Raw genomic sequence first — 22358 nt, forward strand, 5'->3', positions numbered from 1 at the left:
AAAAACAGAAACCTGTTCTGTCTGATAGTATAGGGTTTAAAGTTATTCAATCCTTCCAAAAAGGATTATTAAGAAATATTCATTCAACTGATTTATTAGCAAGCCAAAATTTAAGAAAAACTTCTCTGGGTAGATGCTGATGAAATTTCCCAAATACTTTATTTTCTCAAATACTAAATTTCTCAAAAATTTTATGTGAAAAGCTTCAATTTTACTTTAATTGCATTAACTTTCTAAAAAGAAAAACATTACCAATGTACTTCCACCAAAGACTAATAATAATAACATTAATAATAAAAACAATAGCTTCTTTCTATAGGAGCTATGAGAACTACCATCACAAAAATAATAAGCAGGGTTAAAATTGTGTAGGGGACGTTGTCTCCTAGAAGGGAAAAGATTCTTAATCCCTACCGAAAGGAAAGTTAATATGCAAGGTGATTTTTCAAAGGCATTACTTACTCCTAACACATTTATGACAACAAACATATTTAAGATGTTTATATATTATTCAGTTTTTATAATGTAAAGCTGATATGTCAGTTAAGTGTTATATCATCAAGCCTCCAATAGTACAAATCCACATTTTCTCATCCCACACAAGACTTCTCTATATTCTCCCATATATCTTCTAAAAAAGAATCCAAGGCCTTCCTCTATCTCCTGATAATGAATGGAAAATATAGGAGCACAGGGGCTACCTCTGCTTTTTCTATATGACCTGGCTATATCCTTCATCAGTTCAATATTTCTTTAATGATATCTCTTACAGGTTCCTCCTACGCAACTCTTAATGCAGCTAACTCCTACCCATTATACACTAGTCTATCCCTATCACCCTTTTGAGTGATACACAATTTCGGAAACTGTAATGTTCCATGACTCACCACTGGAAGGATATTAATGTTACAAAGGTGGACCTTTATTACAAAGGGAAGCTTAGAATCTTCAGAAATTATGTTCAATTTCCCAAGGCAATCCAATCCACTTCCTATTATTCAAAGAGCTCAGTTCACTGTGCAATTTCTAGTGACTAAGATATAATGGAAAGAAAAAGCCATATTATAAGCTGTCACTCAACTGCATAGCAGTCTGGGTAACAGTCATTTGTCATCCATTTTTTGTGTGTGTGAAGATTATTAGGTAAAAACTCTTAGTGGTTAAGAATTTCACTAAAGAGAGACTGTGAGTTTCTAGGACTCAATGAAAACAGTAGTATGTTATTCATAAATGGAAAAACCTAGATGACTTCACTAAGGATTTCAATTAGATTTCTTATTGAGCATCCAGTTTTCAATGACAGGGCACATGCCTTTTATGAGTAGAATATTCCCTGCTGTCTGACATCATACTAATAATCAGACAGTGAGTGCCCAAATTATTTCTCTTACATATTTCAATAAATTTCTTATGAAACAGACATATGCACTGAAAATACCTTGTTGGAAATGAGCCTTTAAGCTACTATTTATTCAATCAAATACATTTTTAAAGTGAACAAAAAATAGAGATCTTTTGTTCTTTATGCCTTTCAGTGTAACTATAAAGGTGTGGCCTAGTGTAGATATCCTGTTAGCAAAAGCCTATTTTATTCTCAAACCTTTATAAATGTGTAAATTATTCTCCAAGATTTTGTAGAGTTGCAAAAGTACAGATTAGATGGCATTTTCTTAGTCACTTTTTAGGGTAATAATCAAGATTTATGATTCCCCCTGCAAGCATTTCTTATTGTCCCCTTCAGCTATCCTAAGAACTGGTCTTCTCTGATTTTTCTTGTGCAGCATGACGAATCTTGGGGAGGCAGGAAGGGAGAGAGGGAGAAAGATTTAGAACCCAAGGTTTTCCAAAGGTGAATGGTGAAAACTCTCTTTGCATGTATTTGGAAAAATAAAATATTATTAAAAAACAAAAGAAATAAAATTAAATAAAAAAAGAATTGATCTTAGAAATTACACACAGCCCAATACAGACTCTCTGTGGCTTTTACTCTTTTACATCTCAGCTGGCCTTAGTACAATTTCTACTTCCATGTTAAGCACAGCGAGGACATAAAGTCAAGACCCCCAATGTTGCAGTGACATTGCCATTAATGGACAAGAGCTGTTATAACACTATTTGCAAATGTTTTCAATATTTCACGTTTCAACATCAGTGAAACAATCTGATTTAATTGGGTTTTTTAATCAATCCTTCTACAAATCTCTTTTTCTTCCCTCCACTGCTTCTTACTGATCTTTGAGGCAATACTACTCAATCTACCGACCTTCTCCCTGACACTTTACAAATCACTCTATATTCCAAACAGACATTGCCTTCAGCTGACATCGCTCAGGTGGGAAAGAAGATCAAGCGTTTGCTGGACACTCCAATTTAGCGGCTCTTTAGATTTATGGGCTCATTTGGGTAATCTCTTTATAACAGGTAAACTTTCTTCCTTTGCCAAGGGTGACAGTTCTCAGTACAGACAGTTCTCATTCTAAGTGGACAATTTTAAGAGATGCAAACTTGCCCAAGATACAAGAACTTGAGGGGGCCAGAGCCCGCCACATGGGGGCTGAGCAGGCCCAAGAACTCCCAGGAGGGGCAGGACCTCTGGGCAAGGCAGGGACAATCTCCCTCAACGCCAGTTCTATCTGCACTTGGAGGCCTTCGGGCAGAGGCCCCAGAATATCAAACTGAGGTACAAACATGGGGAGAGAGGGCCCAATATTAGACGGTAAGTGGGGGGGCTAATGGGGCTTTCTTTCAGAATGTTTTAGGTAAAGTTGAATCTACATAATGAGAACTTACAGAAAGTGACAACTGTCCCTATCGTCTATAATCTTGTATCACCAGTTTGGCATCTTGTCATCAACAAATAATTTTAGTTGGAATAACCTCGGGGGAAGCTTTCCCGTTTTTATTTTTCTTGTAATCTGATATTGATTTTGAACTCGGTGCTAACAAGCCACAAGTCCATCTGCTCGCAATCTACCAATTCAGAAAAGATCCCAACCAGTCATCATCTGTGTGTTAATACAGTCAATTTCACTTCTCAAAAAAATATCATTTGACAGGGTTGTTTCAACTGAGCAATGCTTAAACTATTAAGAGTTTATTATTATTTTTAGTGTGGTTTTGGTTTAAATTTTCTAATCAAGACAATGTTCTGCACACATTTCTTTTCAGAGTAAAGAACAAAGAAATAATTCCAGATCCTGAAATACAAGTTTCATCAGCAGAATCCCAAATTATGAGATAGCAGACTGCAGCACCTTGTCTAGGAAGAGGTGCTTTACAAAGGCAGGGGAGGTGCTGGTTGACCTGCGCTGGTAGCATCTGGGAGTTCCCTATGAAAGCATAAATCCAATTCTTAATCTATCCTGGTCATCACCATGCTCAATGACTCCCAATTTTCAAGCTGAAGAGCCCATTCTTGACATACAGGCTCTCTCTAATTCCAACAGTCAATGTTTATAAACTGTCTAAAAGCTTCTTGTCCCTTTCCACAGGCCGCAGGGCTGCTTTGTTTCATAGGTGATTCATTACCAAGAAGCCGGCCCAGAGCTAATGAAGCCTCCGTCTGCTGCCCAGGCCCCTCTACAAAATGCCCCAGAAGGTTCGCACTGCCCAGCCCAGCCTTCAAAAATCGAGGCTATCTTTGGGACACAATGGGATGGTGGGATGAGGCGTTTTCATGTCTACGAGATGAAACATTTTAAAGCTGCAGCTTAGAGACTCATTTCCTTTCACTGATCTTCCACATATTTTCTATTTGAAGTACAAGATGTGCTTCCCCATCCCCAACCCCCCCAGAGTAAGTCACCTTTTTGTGCTTAGGCTCTTCATCCAACATTGCCAAAGTGCGGGCAAATTCTTCATCCTCATGCAGTTGTCTCTCAAGCTACCAAAAGAAACACAAAAATATATGCTAATTTTATGTTTTTAATGAAAATCAAAATAACATTACATAATGACAAAATATTCCTCAAGAAAACTAGGAGACATTTTCCCCAAAAAGTGATACATACAAATGCTTTTACCAAAAGCAGACATCAACTCTGAGGTCTATTTTATTAACTATATCAGAATGCATATTCCTAATTTGCTATAGTATGATATACAAATTGAGCATATTAAAAATGACAAATATTTTTAAACTAAAGAATTATCACGAAGCATCTAGGTGGTGCAGTGGATAGAGCACCAACCCTGAAGTCAGAAGGACCTGAGTTCAAATCTGGTCTCAGACACTTAGTCCTTCCTATATGTGTGACCCTGGGCAAGTCACTTAACCCCACATGCCTCCGAGGGGTAAAAACTATCTGAATATACATTTCATAGTATGAAAATAAATCAAAAAGTTAATAATAAAAAATCTTAATGCATTTAGCAAATAGATATAAATACAAACACATTAAAAAAAATTTTAACCATCAAAAATTTTCTAAAATGTTCACAATTTCTAATCTCTGAGTACCCTATATAATGTTTCTTCCTCTCCCCGCCATAAAAACATCCTTAGTTCCTCTGACCGAAAGTTCTCTACCACTATGGTTACCCATGTCTGAAATTACTCCAACTTTTCAATATCCTTCTTAAAACACCATGCTGAGAAATGAACACAATACTTGTATAGTCATAATTTAACAAGACTATTGCCATTTCAATCTGAATAACAAACTTCAGAAAAACAGGCTCTAAAAGCTCCACTTCAGTAGCAAATACTCCAACCTTTGTGTGAAAAGAATCTCAACTGTGATCTCCCCAGACAATGGATCAAAGGCTTCTGACTGAAGAGCTTCAAGGAGGTTGAGCCAATCAAACATTCTCCTGAAATCTCTGGACAGCTCCAGCTGTCAAACAAGTTTTTCCTGAAAACAAACTTAAACTTGTCTTTTGCTACTTCCAGCTATTGTTCCAATTCTGTCATATGGGGCCACAGAACAATGCTAACAGCTCTTTTCACTTTAAAAAAAAGCTTCACAGACTTGAAGATCAAGTTGGACCCCGCTCCTATCTTCCCTTGACTCAACATCCCCAATTCCATCAACTGGTCCTGCAATTACAGACACAGGATCCTTCACTCTCTTGGCTGCCTTCCTTTGGACTCTTTAAATCTGATCATTATCCTGATATGGCTGGGCAGTCCAGAACTGAACAGAATCCTCAGGAAGCTTTGAATAGGGCAGCATCAATAGAATCCACATCCCCGGACTACTGGGAAGTGTCTCTCTCGTAACTCATCTCCAAGGGACACTGGCATTTTCGATATTTACACCAACCTGTTGAGTCAGATGGAGATTGTAATGCTCTCAAATGCACCTTTGTAGATGGAGATTGTAATGCTCTCAATGCACCTTTCCTAACCCATGTTTCTCAAGGGGAGATCCTCTACTGAATTTCCACTTCTGAAATACAGCCTGATAAGGTCCTTTTAAGTCCTGACTCTCATCTACCATCTCAGTTATCCCTTCAACTTTAGTGTCCCCTTCAAATGTGATGAACTCAGTAGCTACGTGATATGATGGATACAGTGACTGACGTGGCAAATGAAAGACCCAGAAGTCCAATTTGTGCCCAAGACAATTAATATTGGCGTGACCCTGGGCAAATCACTTAACTTGTGTTGTTTAATCTGTCTATCTAAATATCTAAAATGGAGATAACAATTAGTCCTCACCTTCTAGGGTGGTTGTAAGAATCAAATGAAAATGTACAAAGCCTTTTTATAAACCATAAAACAAATGTCTGACACCAAGTCATTTATCCAAGTTATTGATAAAAATGCTAAAACAGGAGAACCAAGCACAACTTTTCAGGCCATTCCACTAGAAATCTCTTGCCAAGTTGATGAGTGAAACATTAATAACTTCTCTTTGATTAATTTTAATAACATGGTTTAGAATCATATTAGCTTTTGCAGCGGTTAAATCACACTAACAGTTCACAAAGCTTGGCTTTTTTAATTAATTAATTATTATTATGCTGATTAATATTATCCTTAAACATAATAAGCTTGTCAAATATGTGTTCAATCAAGTCAGACAAAAATGCTGAATACAAACTTTTAGAAGAGTATTCTAGAATACGTTATTAGAAGCTGAAAATGAATAATTAACCAGCACTTTGACAAGTCAATCACCGAGTCTATCTAATAACTGAATATTTTGTATACGTGTTTGCTATTCCTCTCCCCACTTCATTCTTTGAGAAAAGCATTAATCATTTTTATAAAACTAAAGTAGAGCACAGAACCTTACATACAGTAAGCATTTAGTAAATATTTGTTGAATAAATGTTCATCTTGCCCAAGATCACACTGGCTTTTTTAAACTTTTTTTTTTTTTAATCTGCTGACTTCTTTCAAACCTGCAGTTCACTAAAACATCCAAGTCTCATTGACTGATGTCTAGCCAGCCTCCTCTTCTAACATCTTATACCAATTCACTGTTAAAAATGTTTAATGAAATAGGGCCAAAGACAAAGGCCCCAGACCATGAGAGCCACCTCTACTCTACGCATTGATTCATTAATCACAATTGAGGAGTACTGTTATTAAACAGTTCAGACTTCATCTCAACTCTCTAAAAATCTGTCTATGTAAATATCTGGTTCATACACCTCCATCAAGATATAGTAATGACTTAATAAAATGGTAATACCTCTAAATTCTCTTCAATTTGTAGTTGCTCAGCGATAGCTTCATCACTTAATCTGGAATCAGCTGTATTTTGTGAAGGCTATATTTTAAATAGAATCAAGCATTAATAATATAGTCAAATCTTTAGATTATATCATCAACCACATTCCATAAAATATTCATTCTGTAGCATGACAGCAGAAATAAAGCAATGGTTGATGAAATAGTATGTAAAACAATAGACCAGAAAATCACGACCATTACATGGCTATTGCCTGACTCATATTGCTTTTTTGTTCTTATGAGCAGAAGGACCTGGGCGCAAGTTATGCTCTCTCAGGACTAAATGGGATCTCAGATCAATATATTTCTGAGCCTTTGCTTCCTGATCTATAAAAGAAGGATGAGAGGAGTTGTCAAATATTCTTCATGAGGTGGTTTGTAAAGAAAGCACTTTGTAACCTTAAAGCACTACATTAAATGTGAGCTGCCCTCGATTATCTAACAGAAAAGTATCCTGCAGAAAAATCATTTGAATCAGTCTCAAAGGTGTAGAATCTAATAAAATGATCCATCTCATATTTTAGAGCACAGATCACTATGGGCAACTTAGGGCATCATTACAGTGATTATGTACTGGTATGTAGATGGTCACAGCCCCAAGCAGAAAAGGAATTGTGCAAACACGAATAGCACACCACATGCTGGCTAGAACTTAACCATTAAAAGGCATATAATTATGATCCTTGGGAAGCAAACTTACTTTTCAATTTTGTCTGGCTTAGGCTAATAACAATGCAAGTTTGCATTATCTGAGTACACATCAACTGATGATAAGAAGCAGCCCAGCAGCACTGAAAAGAAAACCAGGCATAAACTGAAAATGTACCACATGTTATTCCCAAAATGGATAACCAAGAATTGATTCTATTTCTAAAAAGGTCAGCTGGAAAAGAGATCACTGGTAAATTCAATCTCAATTTCTTTTCCTCATAATTTAAATGAGCTTTTATTTGTAGCTAAGAAATTATGGCAAGCTCATTTCTATTTTAATCTATTTTTTAATCTACACTCAAAGAAACAATTACCACATAACAAACAATCTGCCCACTTAACAACGTTCTGAGTTCTCCTGTTAATAATAGACATCAGAGTCAATACCTTGAAAATTCCTAACTTAGGCACCAGCAAATACTTACCTCTCTTCTTTTGCTTGCAACTAGTTTCTTTTCTGATCTTTGAACACTTCCAGTTCCAAAGTAATCAAGCACTGATGTAGGTGTGAGTTTTATTGGTGACAAAGGTTTATTCTTAATCTGAGTTTTTTTCCCAATAGCTTTCTTCCCGTTTGATGCTCCAATATGACTACTTGAAGATATTCCATTTTCTTTTGGTTTAAGGGATGTCTTCTTATAAATAAATTCATCTTCTTCATCTTAAATGGAAGATATTCAATTATTTTTGTACAATATTCGAAAAAAATTTTCCTTATATAAAACACAGCCTCTGCAAGGTTTATAAACAAGTTCCCAAAAATTTTGCAAGTTTTTCGTATCAGTTCACTTTTAAGTTTAGTTCAGATATCTTCCCACATTTACCAATATTAGTTCTATGCACTTCTAGCCACATCATGCTTTCTTACTGCAACCAGTAACATGAGCTTACACCATCAGAAAAATACAGCCAGAAATTAAGTTTAACCTCCCAGACAATCCAAGGCTCCAGTGTGTTAGGGACATGCTAACATCTGCTTCTGCGACAGAGAAAAAGCAGCTCCCCATGGCTCTTTGTGTGGCCCTTGACAAATTATTCATATCTGGGGGTCTCATTAGTGTCTAAAAATATATTTTGGCATTGCTTTTTGCTGCAGCATCAATTATGGCACATGACTATGGAAAGATCAGGGGCTGGACCCTGGCCAGGGATTCCCGAGTCAGGCCATTCCCACCCCCACGGCAAAAATTGCTTGGAGCACTGGATTAGGTTCTAGTATGGGTCAGAGGTCTTTCTGGCTTCTCTCTCCACCAACCTGCCAACTTCCATTGGAAGGTCATTGAGAAATGCCATGAGAAATGAAAGGTATGGATTCAAAGAAACCAGAAAAAACTTGTAGGAACTCATGCAAAGTAAAGTGAAGAATCAAGAGAATTGTTTAGAAAATTACAACCACAACAAAAAAAGCATCTGTGAAAGGCTTAATGATGGTCAATGCACTGACCAAGCAAGACTCCAGAAGTCTGATAATGGAATGTGTCTCAACAAATGGGGGGAAGGTAACAGGCCATAAGCACAGGGGACACAGAGGCTCAGAAAGGACTAAACAAACGGGTTTTGTTTATTTATTTATTACAAAAGAGAGCTTTTAGTTGGGGGGAATGAAAGGGGAAGGGGGTAATCAGGTTTAGGAATAACAACAAAAAAGAAGCAAAGAAAGAAAAAGTTCTAATGATTGAAATATCAGACTAAAAGAAGGGACAAGGACAGCCAGAAGATGACCCAGGCAAACAACAAGGCTTGCAATACCATGCTAAATTTTAGAAATAACATTGTTTAATGAAAAGAACCAACTACCCCCAGTGAAAGAACTATGGGAAATGAGTGTGAGCCATAACACAGCATTTCCACTCCCTCTGTTTTTTTCCTCTTGCATTTTTGATTTCCTTCTCAGGTTATTTTTACCTTACTTCTAAGTCCAATTTTTCTTGTGCAGCAAAATAACTGTATGAATATGTATATATGTGATGTATACACATACATATAACATATACTTTAACATATTTCGCATGTATTGGTCTACCTGCCATCTAGGGGAGGGGGTGGGAGGAAGAAGAGGAAAAGTTGGAACAGGTTTTGCAATTGTCAATGCTGAAAAATTATCTATGCATATATCTGGTAAATAAAAAGCTATAATAAAATAAATGAATAAATAAAGCCCATTACCTACAAAAAGGAAAAAAGAAAAAAAGAAATAACATTGCTTAAATGCAATTATTTAGATTCCTAGTTACAATTCAATATGAATTCTACCCTTTATGGTATACAGAAATGCTCATGTTTGTCACTGATTTCCTACTTCATGATAAACAACTATTTCAAAACAAAGAAAAAAAACCAGTGTGAATGAGACCAAATCTTCTTATGGATCAGTCGACTTCCTTTTATATTTTTAGGGATTTCTACCATAATCCCTCTCTAAATCTCAAGTCATCAAATCAAGCTATTCTGGCTGTTTTAAACATGGCCATCAGCTTCTCTCTAGAAGGACAAGAGGGATCAGCACCATCCCAGCACAATATTGAAGCCAAACCTCAGTACAGTGAGAGGATCCTTTCCACTATCTATTGAGAAAGTTAGCAGTAAAGGATGAAGGGGAGAAAATTTTCCTGAAGACCCAATAGTCTGGAAGTCATTAGAATCAAGGTAGAGAGACTGCAAATCCAGCAGGAAGCAGTCGATCAATGACAGGTGGGTATGCCTGAAATGCTGAAAGCCTACAGGTCAACTAGCTCTGCTGTCCCTCAACAATACCTTTAACAGGAGCAAGAACAACATGCTACTTAAGAATAAGGAGATAACAAAATAAAGACAAATTGGTAAGTGCAGCTCTACGCTGTTTCAAATCCAGGCCTATATTTCATAAATACAGCATTAAATAGCAATTGATAGCAAGTGAAACTCAGAATTTATGATGAATTATATATAGCTTTGCTGATCAAAAAATTTACTCAATGATTTTGTGCAAACTTTGAAAATATTGGCAGTTCTAATGCTAACCACACAAATTAGCCTTAGTACCCATTACCATTATAAGAATAATAATCAGCTATATTTAATTAGTTCAATTTAAGAATGATTTATTATATGCCAACTACATTCAAAGCACTCTACTAAGCACTAAAATTATAAAGAAAAACAGACATTGCCCTATTTGACTGCAATAAATACAAGTGGTGAAATGGAGCCTTTAAAACTAAACTTAACACCATTTCACATCATTTAAATTTATACATTAAAATTCTGAACTTACTCATTTCTATCATATTAATGGAAATATAAATTTAGAACAATAAGTGCAACCCATCATCAACAGCATTCATTGTTTGCTATCTGCCAGGAACTGTGCATTGTACAATGGTTATAATAATAAACAAAAACAGGTCTTTCCCTCCAAGAGCTTTTATTCTAAGAGATAACCCTGTAAACCAGGGGAAGGGAACCTTCTTTCCACCAAGGGGCACTTGAATATTTATTACATCACTCATAGGTCATACAAAAGTATTAACTAAAAACTCAAGCAGTGGAGAGTGGCTGTGCTGTACTTTGAGCTCTCTCTGGCATGCAGCTGCCTTGGCAGGGCCACAGCACAAGATTTGGGGGTTCCCTGGAGAGACCCCAGAAAGAAGGAAGCGAAGGGGTGAAGGAGAGACAGTCAGAGAGTGAGGGGAGGGGAAGGATGCACGTGCCCAGCACGGAGGTGGGACAAGGAGCTCCCCAAGGGCAGATGGTGTTGGACACAGAGACAGCAAGGGCAGTGGAGGGACTCCAAGCCCCAAGGACCACCCCAGCTGACTCACCTGGCAGAGTCTGTAAGTCTACAGGAGATTAGTGGGTTTGGTGACTAGAACCTCTCGGGAAGCTCGCTTTTTCCTTGGTTCTCCATCTCCTGATGCTGGGAGGTGAGAGGCGGACAAAGGGAGGAAAGAAGCAGCAAAGGTTGGAATGTGCCAATTAATGCAGGGACTAGGCCCACGAGAGGCCACAGCACTTCCCCCATCGGGCCAAGAAAAGGAGACTCAGAGAAGGACAAGACTTCTAGCCAAGGCGGCCACCTGAAGAGAAGCAGAGGGTCCAGGTCTTACCTGCCCAGCCCAGAAAAAAGCTGAGAGTCACACAAGACCAAGAAATGATCCAGAAATCCCATGAGAAAACTGTGACTTCTTCTACCCTACAATGCACAAGAAGCCTAAAGCCAACAGAAAGGAGGCCTGAGCCACCCACCCAAGCCAGCGCTCCCCAAAAGGACCAGAGAGGAGTCAGAGAACCTCAGAGCCAGAGGTCAAAGGAGCGAAGCAGCCCTACCCCCATTCCCACCCAGAGAAAGCCCATACAAGGGGCCAAGGAAGTCTGAGGAAACCACCCGCAGAATGGGATTGTCCCAGGCTCGGCTGGCTCTACAATCCCTAAAACTGTCCTGAAACGTCCTCGAAGGCTCCGAAGATCCACAATTCTGAAATTCAAAGATGTAAGGGGCTCTAAAACCTCAAATATGGAGGTCCCTGGAGACACACAAGGAAACCAAAGTGATAGCAAAGCCTCACTCCAAAGCCCAGCGGGGCAGGGCCACCGTGGCACAAAACCACGTCACAAACTAAAACTGAAGAACCAAGCATATCAGAAGAAACACCAACAAGAATAAAAACATTACTATAGATCCACAGATCTTCCTAAAGGAGAGAATAACTGTAAGAACGGCAGAGTGTTAAAGGGAAAAAATTAATTTTCCACAAAAAAATACATTAATAGCCAAAAGAAACAAAGCAATTTAAAAATGAAGTGAGTTCTGAAAGAAAAAAAAAAAGTCTGAACATTATATTTCAAGAAATCATTGATGGAAAACTAGAGCAATACTTTTGAACCACAGGAGAAAGTAAAGACTAAAACAATTTCCAGTCACTTCCTAAAATTTATACCAATAACTAACCATTGTAGAAAAAAAATATGACAGCTAAGCTTTTACAATCATTCCACAAAAATCTAGAAAATGCATTAAAGCAAGTCTTGATTGGGAAATCCATAGGAAAAAAAATCATAGTGAATTGTCACAAAAAAGATCTAAAAAAAATAGTGGGTCTAGGATTTAGCCTACAGCAGGCTACATAGAGAGAAGCTTTCCTGTAAGATTGAATAAGGGCCTGTTGAATGAGAAGAATAATTTATATATAAAATCAATATCGTGAAAAAATAAACAAATCTGCCAGACTTAATCACTCTAATTTACACAATTAATTGTATTTCAGAGAACTGAAAATGAAGATAAAGAATGTTGTCAAACTCCTGACGGAGAGGTGGTAAGACTAATAAGAAATACATTACTGAGTATGATCAGTGTAATATTTGTTTTGTTTTATTATATTATTGTATAATACAAGGGTATTATATATATATATATATTTTTCCCTACTGAAAGGGAGAAAAAGTATAGTTAGGACTATAATGAATTCTATTAACAGTTACAGTATTCAAATGTGCCCTATTCCACATTATTCAACTATAATTACTATGTAAAATGTAGCAATTGGTTCCAGATTAATGGAAACATATAATGAAATTCTTAAAAATAGGGCTTTTTTATCTACTTATTAATAAAAATATAACAGCAAACATTAACATAAACATAACAGTAAAGGATAAGGAAAAAATTTCTGATTCAAGGTTCCTACAAAATAATACAGTTAAAACAAATTTTTTTAAATTACTGAATATCATACCTAGAGATAAACTTACACTGATGATAAAATGAATATGCTGTTATTGTAGTTTACTCAATCAGTATACACTGAACTGTCTTCTTTAAATCTTTACGTATAGAAATCACTATCCATATTTTGGAGAATTTATCTGACATTACAATCAGCATTTCTTAACATTTTGCTTTGCAAATTCTAGAGATTAGAAAGTATCCTGAAATCTTTGAAACTGAACTCTTCTACTAACAGATTATCTGCTTGTTTATCAGAATCACTGTTAGCTTCTTGAAACAATCATAGTTGATCTAAATAAAGAAAACCATTAGGTAATTTCTAAAAATAAATCAGTTCCTGAAGATTTTTTTCATTTTGTCAAATTGTCATTTTCTAGTTTATCAAAACCAAGCTTCTTCCAATGTTTGTTATTTTTCTATAACAGTGTTTTTTGAAAGGGAAAAATTTTCAAAAATCATAAAAATGCTTGATAATTGGAGGGGAAAAATTATCTTAAAGAAATGTACAAAAAATGAGTTAAAGCTCAAATTTATATTTATAAAAACAACCCTTCTCCAAATAACAGATGGCCAAAAGATATGAACAGACTGTTCTCAAGGGAAGCCATCCACACTAGTACATGAAAAAAGCTGATATAGGGGGAAAAAAAAAAAAAAAAAAAAAAAAAAAAGCTCCACACCATTAACCAAGAAATACAAATCTTACAAAGGCTTGCAAAAAAATCAGGGATAAAAGCGATAATGCTTTTATGATTAAGTGCAGAAGTATAGCATAAAGAATAAGCATCACATTAAATTAACATCGCTACCTGCAGATTATATTTTGACACATGTGTATTGACACAAATTTTTTAAAATTCGAATGTCACTGAAGTTATAGAGAGATAAAGTATTTTTAGTATTCATTTGTTCTTGGGTTTCAAATAAGCCTAAATTGTCAGAAGCCAAAGGCAAACTTTTGTTCTCTCCCAAAATATTTCTAACATAATAATATAAATAAGTCTTCCTGGATTTCTGAAACCTTGTTGAAAAACATGGACAACAGAAAGGCCAGAATTTCCCCTCAGGATACCAGTCTGCTTATAAAAATCATTTATTTTTATTTATATGGAACATTACCTTAAATGTGGTAACAACAAACAAAAAGCTAACTGGAATCATCCAACACTGAGCAGAGTAATTGTCTTAAAAGGAATACTGCTTTGTCATTCTGAATTAGGAACATTCACAGAAGGAAAACAAATAAAAGTCAAGGAAAATAATGTGCAGTTTCACATAAAAATCTATTTACAAAACCAGAGAGAAAATCTAATTCTTGGGTGAATACAGCTGATAGGGTAAATACAAACGGATCTCTGAGAATCTTTAAATTCTTCTGATTTTCCTTCCTATAGTCTGTAACATGAAGAAATCAAATTATTTATTGACAATCCTAGATTACCAGATAACAAGGACAAAAGTAATTTTTCTAAACAGCAAGTCAAAAATTCCACAGAAAGTCTGACTGTTAAATCTTTTCTTTCCTAAGCTTCCCCTTGCTCTTCTTCATCTAGATACCTCAACCTAGCTCTTATTTTGTCTTTAAGAGTTGCTCAGTAAAATGCAAAGTATTATGCATTTTCTGATGGCTTAAAGAAGAGAAAGCAAGTTCCATTTCACTAAGCACATGGGCATCTCACACTTAATATACAAAAAACCTTAATTCATTCTTTTCTGAAACTCATTCCTTTTCCAAAATTAAGCTACTTCTATTAAATCTCTATCTTTACATCCTAGAAATTATCCCACTCTCACTAACCCATGTCTTTTTCATTTTGATGTCACAATATAGTTTTCCCAATTCTGCTCACTTCATGTTGCCATCAGTTCACATAAGGCTTCATAGGTTACCCTGAAATTGTTTTCATCATTTCTTATGGAGCAACAGTATTTCAGTACAAACATCGATTACACTTTGCCCATCCATTTCCCAAATGGCAAGTTCGTTTCCAGGTCTTTTCTACAAGTTGCTCTGGGGGGTGCAGACGAGCAATATTATTACTGCATCTGAAGAAATGCACATTCCCTCATATACATTCCATCTGTTGCTAGGTCTTCTCAATTCTATTTCTTTAACATTTTTCACATGCACCCCTTTCTGTCTCAACAAACAGCCATCAACTTCAAGGTAATCCCAATAGATTTGGAATAGAAAGTGCCATCCGCATCCAGAGAGATGGACAATGAATGAAAATTAAAGCATAGTATTTTTACCTTTTTTGTTGTTGGTGTTTGCTTGGTTTGTGTTTTTTTAATTCTCATGGTTTTTTTCCCTTTTGATCTGAATTTTCTGGCACATGACAAATATGGAAATATAGAATAGCACATGTTTAACTTATATCAGATTGCTTGGGGTCTGGAGGGCAGTGGTAAAAGAGGAAGGGAGAAAAATTTAGGACACCAAGTTTTAAAAGGTGAATGATGAAAACTATCTTTATATGTATTTGGAAAAGTAAAATAAACCATCAAGATAACTTAAAAAAAAAAGTCATCACCTTTGTTCAGACCCTCATCACCAAAATTATTATAAAAATCTAATATAAACTTCCCAGGCTCAAGTTTGTCTTCTCTCTATTCAACTGATATTACATACTACTGCCAAATTAATATTGTTAAAGTACAGCTGGCCATTTCATTTTTGTTTACATGAGTAACAAAATTTCTGACCATGGGAATACACCTTCTGTCATAAAAGAGCTGCTACTACATGAAAGTAATTATTCCACAGGCTCTTGTATCACAAAATCTTCACAGTATCTTTTCTAATTTTCCTCTTTCTAGACAAAGTTTTAAAAAATCCTGTTTTCTGAAAAATAATTACTTCTCTAAAATAAGTGTTTCATGATAAAGAGGCTGATTTCAGAAAAGCCTAGAAAGACTTACGTGACCTGATGCTGAGTGGAGTAAGCAGAACCAGGAAAACATAGCACAGATCAAAAGCAAGCCTTTGTGATGATCAATTATAACAGACCTGACTTTTCTCAACAATTTAGTGATCCAAGGCAATTCCAATAAACTTTGGATAGAAAATGCCACCCACATCCAGAGAGAAAACCATGGAGACAGAATGTGGACTGAAGTAAACGGTTTTCATCTTTTTCCACCTTGTTCCAGTGGTTCTTCACTTTTGTTCTGATTTTTCTCTTCCAACATTATTCAAATGGATATATTTTATTTAAAGTGCATGTAAAGTGGAACAGAAATGAGTGCAAAGGATAATGTAAAAAATTACCCATGCATATGTCCAGTCAATAAAAAGATATAATTAAAAAAAGAAAAGAAAATGATAAAAGTGCATGTGTAAGTAAAAAAATTAAATCAAAAAATAATGTTCATCTACACCTATATAAACAACAACATAAAAAGGAAATTTTCTGAATAAGAAAAATGTTAAGAGTTGTTGGATGGCTACTGTTTGAAGGCATATAATGACTCAAGACATAGTATATTATATTGATTGAATTTTTAAAAAAATTTTAAAGTTGAACATTTATAAAATTAAAGCCATTTTCTTCCAACAGTATCTACAAATTATTTTTCTTTTTGTCAGGTGAACATTGGTTGGCACCTGATCAGTGTTCCATTACAAAAAGGTGATAATCCTACATACCCATTGGAGTACTGAGGGGCGGTTTCCTTCTAGTTCTTTTGTATTTAGTATTTTCCTCTACTTCATTTCTTGGTAGGAGAATTATGACATCAAAAGAAAAAACAACCAATCACTAGTCTTTGTAATTCAAACTTCATAATGATTTTATGTTATTTTTGTCATTAAACTATGTTGTCAGGAAATTAACAATACGTCATTTGAGAAAAAAATTACCTTTTAATTGAAAAATTAATTTATCTCACGTTCAAGCTTTATTAAATGTGAAGCTCTAAGAACATGAAAATTACTTTACTTTTTTTAGGTGAATCAATTGGTTTTTTTAGATTAGTAGTTCTTAAAGCTATGCCAAGTATTACTTTTACAAAGCAAATTACCCTATAAACCAATTAACATTCTCTACTTAGAAGTAGCTTTTTATTTTCCTAAAGTTTTATAATCACTTAAGAATTAAAGGAAAAATGCTAGTGAAAGATCCTGGTGAGTTAGGAGTGCTATCAGCAGATTGTTCACTATCACTCCTAGCCCTGTAGGAGAACACTGCCAACTATATTCTCCTTTTTTTCTGAGACTTATCCCCTCAAAACAAAGGAAGCATATATGGCTATAGGAAACAGTCCAAAAAAAATTTTTTTATTAGCTGCACTGAATGGAAACAGTTTTTAGGTCAATCAGTTGATGAGACTATTACATGGCCTCTCTCTCAATGCTTAACAAAACAAAAAATTTTGCTGGTCTTGAGATTTTTGGTCTATTCTATTCTTAACTATGACTCTAATAATTTTTATAGTACAAGAACAAAAGACACAAGGACAAGTGCTTTTTAGAAGGAAAAATGAAATGGTTCTTAATGAGAAAAAAGGTGGATACAGAATAGGGAACTATACTAGTGGTGAACTTTTAGTAAAAAAAAAAAAAAATTACTTTAAGTATCTTTTTTCATCCCTCTGATAACTGAGAAACTTACTGAAATATATTCACATTCCTACCCATGTCTAATCCAATGACTAGAGAATTCTTATGGATTTACAGGCTACAAGTTGTATCAACAGAACTACTAGCATAAGAAGTCAGTGAATTAAGAAACTTCAAAAATAGGCTAATGACTCAAAGAAACAATTTGTCTTGAAAAAACAAATGAAACAAACTCAAGAAATACTATCCTCTAAAAAATTACATAAATTTTCTGTTATAGATCAGCAAAATTGTTTTGAAAGTAACATGCTAAATTTATTTCATGCTTCTTTTAAAAAAAGGCTGAACATATTTGTCAGTCTTTTTATGTTCTAGTTTATCAACAGAAGTGTGGGGTTTTTTTGGTTTTAAGTTCAAAATTAGAAAAACAAAATAAAAATATACACATTATTTTACAATACAAGTTTTCTTTACAAGCATTTCCTGATTAACAAAAATCAATGAAATGCTGATTGCTGAACATTGACTTAATGTAAAAGATATAGTTTATACGTGACACAGGAAAGGAACTTTTATAAAAGAATTATTTTCTTTCACTTCTAACAAGTTTTTTGCTCCACATTCATAAGAACAACAAAAGATGTATAAAATCCATAAAGAACATTACTTCTTTATATTAAGGATTCTACATAGCAAGAAACAGGGCTCTGTACACTCACTACCTTTTGCTACATTTCCTCCACAAGTTACTCAAGTTACAACAGCCTTAAAAACAACATTTTTTCTACTTTATATCTGCTCCCTTCAATAAAATAAAAAAATAATAATAATCTGATTTTAGTAGCCCTAGATAACTCTAAACTTCAAGACCATTAACTTGCTTACTCAATTATGTGCTCAATTAAATGCCCAATGAGGAGAGAAAAAAAATACACCAGTTGGGATAAAAACCTCAGGCCATGACGAAATAGCATAACAGGTCATCTTCACCAAACAAAACTCAAGGTCTCCCACTTCATTGAACAGCAAAGAATAAATACATTTACCAAGTACAACAAGTATTTGGATTTTGACCAACCTACTGGAACATTATACCAGAGTCAATGGTTAGCAATAAAGATATTTATAAGCAGCCCTTTCCTGCTCCTATAACTTGAGAAATTAATGTTATTAAACCATTTGAAAATCCATTAATAAAATAGATTTAGTCTATTTTATTTATTTATCCTATTTATCTATCTTAATGTTTTAATGATATGAAGAATGATGAAAAAGACTTGTTATGGAGTTAAATAGTAACCCTACTAGACAAAACCTATAATGTACATTAACGTACAGAAGCATAAATAACACCATAGAAAACATGATCACCATTTCCAAAATCTAGTTTCCGTTGGGTGAGCCTGGTAGCAGCAGTGAGAAACAAAGCTATGGCCAGCCTGAGTGTTCCACCACTCTCCATGCAATGCTGAGAGATCTGCAGGAAAGCCCCCAACATGTGGGACAAACACTTCCTGTGGATGACACGGTACGAATCTCACCACAGAAAAGAATACTTATTGAACAGATATCCACAAAAATTTAAGTTGCTCAAATATAATTTCTTTGAATCAAATATATGTTCAAGTCAAGGTTACATATGAAAAAAGACAAATACAAGAACCTAAAGACAATCTAAATTACATTCAATTAGCTTTAAAATGATGAGTCAGAAGAAATAAAAGAGAAAGCAAAAACAAAGGTCTTAAAAACAGGCCAATGAATTTATCTGTGACTAAACATACAAAATCAGTATTTGATTGAAAACGGATTATTTCACTTCTTTCAAAAATACAATGCATTTCTAGAGAATTACCTATTCCATCTTTGATATCTATAGATGTTCTGGTCTCCAAACACACCAAGCTGGTCCAAGGAATAGGGAGCAACCTAAAATTCACATCCGTATTTTAAAATTTTCAAGTCATTTTTATTTTAAAATAATTAAAAGTGAGTAAGTTGGTATTTCTCAATACTCCTCTAATCCTGCAAGAGGAAGGAAAACAGAGTAAAGCTGATTTCTTCCCCATCTCATGTCTTGACCCAAAAAAAAAAAAAAAAGCAATAACCTGTATAAAGACTATACATCCCAATCGTGCCTCTTCATGACTGTTAACAAAAACAAAAAGCCAACGTTTACATTTCTGTAATGCATTTGTGGAATAACAGACACTCTAATAACATTCACTGCAAAAAATCCAAAAGAAAACACCTGAACGTCTCATAAATTAACAGATTCTGATTCTACACACCATAAATTTTTTTAGCCTGTGATTCACGTTAAAAAAATTCTGTGACCTGAACTAAATTGTTTGATTCCTTTGTGTACAAAATCAAAAGATAATGGCAACCTTGAACTGTAGTCAAGAGCCACAGCTATCTATTCACTAGTAACCTTGACTGACGTTTCTAGGGTGTCACTGGAAACCTCGATCACACCACTTTCAGGTACACCTATCACTTCACTGTGTTCACCTATTCCTCCCACATTTTCAAAAACAATCATCAATCATACCACATGTGTACCTGAATCTAGATGCATTATCTCAAGCCAATTCAGTGTGACTGAGCAGAAACTAGAACAGCTAAAAAAAATTCTTCTAGGTAACAGTACACTGAAGAGTCATTTCATATTCAACTCTATCACATCCTAACTATGTTTATTTTTAATTATTACACTTGATTTTCAAGAACTACCCTCTAATCCTGACATATCTGTCTTTCTATTTCTACTCAATCCTTTTCCTGGAACAGTACCACTTATTAACTAAATCCAAGCTAACATAACAAACTTAAACAAGAAAACTTATGTACACATCTAAATATCACTAAAGCAAAGGACAACCGAAGTTGACTCTCAGTTTCCCATGTTAATGGGAGAATACAACTAAATTAAATCTACAGATAATACCAAAAGAAATTTTATAAGACTAAAAGAAATAACAATTATGAAGAATACAGAGAATAAGATCTGTGTAAACTGATGTAGTAAAGCAGAACCCCCCCAAAAAAATACACACACACACACACACAATGACAATAGTATAAAGTGTTGGAAAAAGAAATACAAAGAGAAACATAAAAGGGAAAAAACAAAAACTTAAGGAAAAGAGAAGAGCAAGTGGAAAAGAAAAGTTGCAACAAAAATATTTATAATACAGCAACCCTTCTGGTAGTGACAAAATAATGAAAACTAAGGAGACGGCCATGAATTGGGTTATGGCTGAACAAGGTGTGGTATATGAATGTAATGGAATACTATTATGCAATAAGAAAAAATGAATAGGCAGATTTCAGAAAAATCTGGAAAGGCTTGCACAAACTGATGCAAAATGAAATGACCAGAACCAGAAAAACAATGCACTTGTATACCACAGCAATATTGTATGATTGTCAATTATGGATGACTCGGCTCTTCTCAGCAACACAATGAAACCAGTACAAACACAAAGGCAAATGCTACTCATAACCAGATCAAGTACTAATGGATTCTAAATGCAGATCAAAGCATACTTTTTCCACTTTATTCTTTTTCATGTTTTTTATCCTCTTGATGAGTTTCTTCTTTCATAATTGTGATTAATATGAAAATGTTTCACATGACAATACTTGAAAAATATATATAAAATTGCCTACCATTTTCAAAAGATGAAAAGGCAAGGAGGTAGAACTCAAAATCTTGTACAAATGAGTACTATTTTTAGTACTTGTAAATGGGAAAAAAAATAAACTACCACTTAGAGTTGCAACAGGAAATTTATACATTAAATGTATCAGGCAAACACTCTTTAATTACTTTATTTGTAAAGAGTAGTTAATATTTTTCCGTTGTTGTTTGCTCGCATTCTGTTTTCTTTCTCATTTTTTCTTTTTCTTCCTTCTTGATCTGATTTTTCTTTTGTAGCAAGATAACTGTATAAATATGTATACATATATTAGATTTAACATGTATTAGACTACCTGCCAGAGAGGGGAGGGGTTGGGGGGAAGGAGGAGAAAATTTGGAACAAAAGATTTGCAAGGGTCAATATTGGAAAAATTACCCATGCATATGCTTTGTAAATAAATAAATGAATGAATGAATGAATAAAGGAAACCTTCCAAAAAAAAAAAAAAAAAAAAGAGTAGGTGATAGCAAAGAGAGGAAAAAATGCAAAATGATAGAAGGGAAATAAACATTTGACAATAATAACCCTGAAAATGAATGGGATGAACTCATCTATAAAATGGAAAAGGAAAGTAAAATATATTAGAAAACACAATCCAATAGTATGCTGCTTACAAGAATCAAAAAGATTCACATAGAATTAAAGTTGGAGGCTGGAATAAAATCTATTATGCTTCAGATAAATTTAAAAACCAAAAGAAGCAATCATTATTTCAGATTAGGCTACAATAAATCTGAATATAAAAAAAGAATACAAAGACACCATCAATTAATAATCATTAACAATACTTGATATATAGAAACCAAACAGTATAGCATCTGAAAACTTCAAGGAAGAATGAAATCAAGTAGATGAAGAAATAGAGAATACATTTATAAAGATAGACTTTATACTTTTCAAGCCTAAACAAATTTAAGAAAAGATAAACAATAAAGAAATTAAGGCCCTCAATTGGACTTTAGAAAAATCAAAGCTAATAGATCTTTG

At 34.6% G+C, this 22358-nt stretch overlaps 1 protein-coding gene across 1 annotated transcript in view; it reads right to left on the reverse strand.

The window, feature by feature from the left end:
- RFC1 (replication factor C subunit 1) overlaps positions 1-22358 on the reverse strand; it is a 56479-nt gene that overhangs the window by 26248 nt on the left and 7873 nt on the right. Inside the window, exons 5-7 of the mRNA XM_051964938.1 lie at positions 7822-8057; positions 6645-6722; positions 3806-3883 (exon numbers count right to left, since the gene is read on the reverse strand). Of these exons, the coding sequence (XP_051820898.1) occupies positions 3806-3883; positions 6645-6722; positions 7822-8057 (392 nt within the window). The remainder of the gene's footprint in view (positions 1-3805; positions 3884-6644; positions 6723-7821; positions 8058-22358) is intronic.

Source organism: Antechinus flavipes, chromosome 6 (genome assembly GCF_016432865.1).
Source record: "Antechinus flavipes isolate AdamAnt ecotype Samford, QLD, Australia chromosome 6, AdamAnt_v2, whole genome shotgun sequence".
Taxonomy (NCBI): Eukaryota; Metazoa; Chordata; class Mammalia; order Dasyuromorphia; family Dasyuridae; genus Antechinus; species Antechinus flavipes.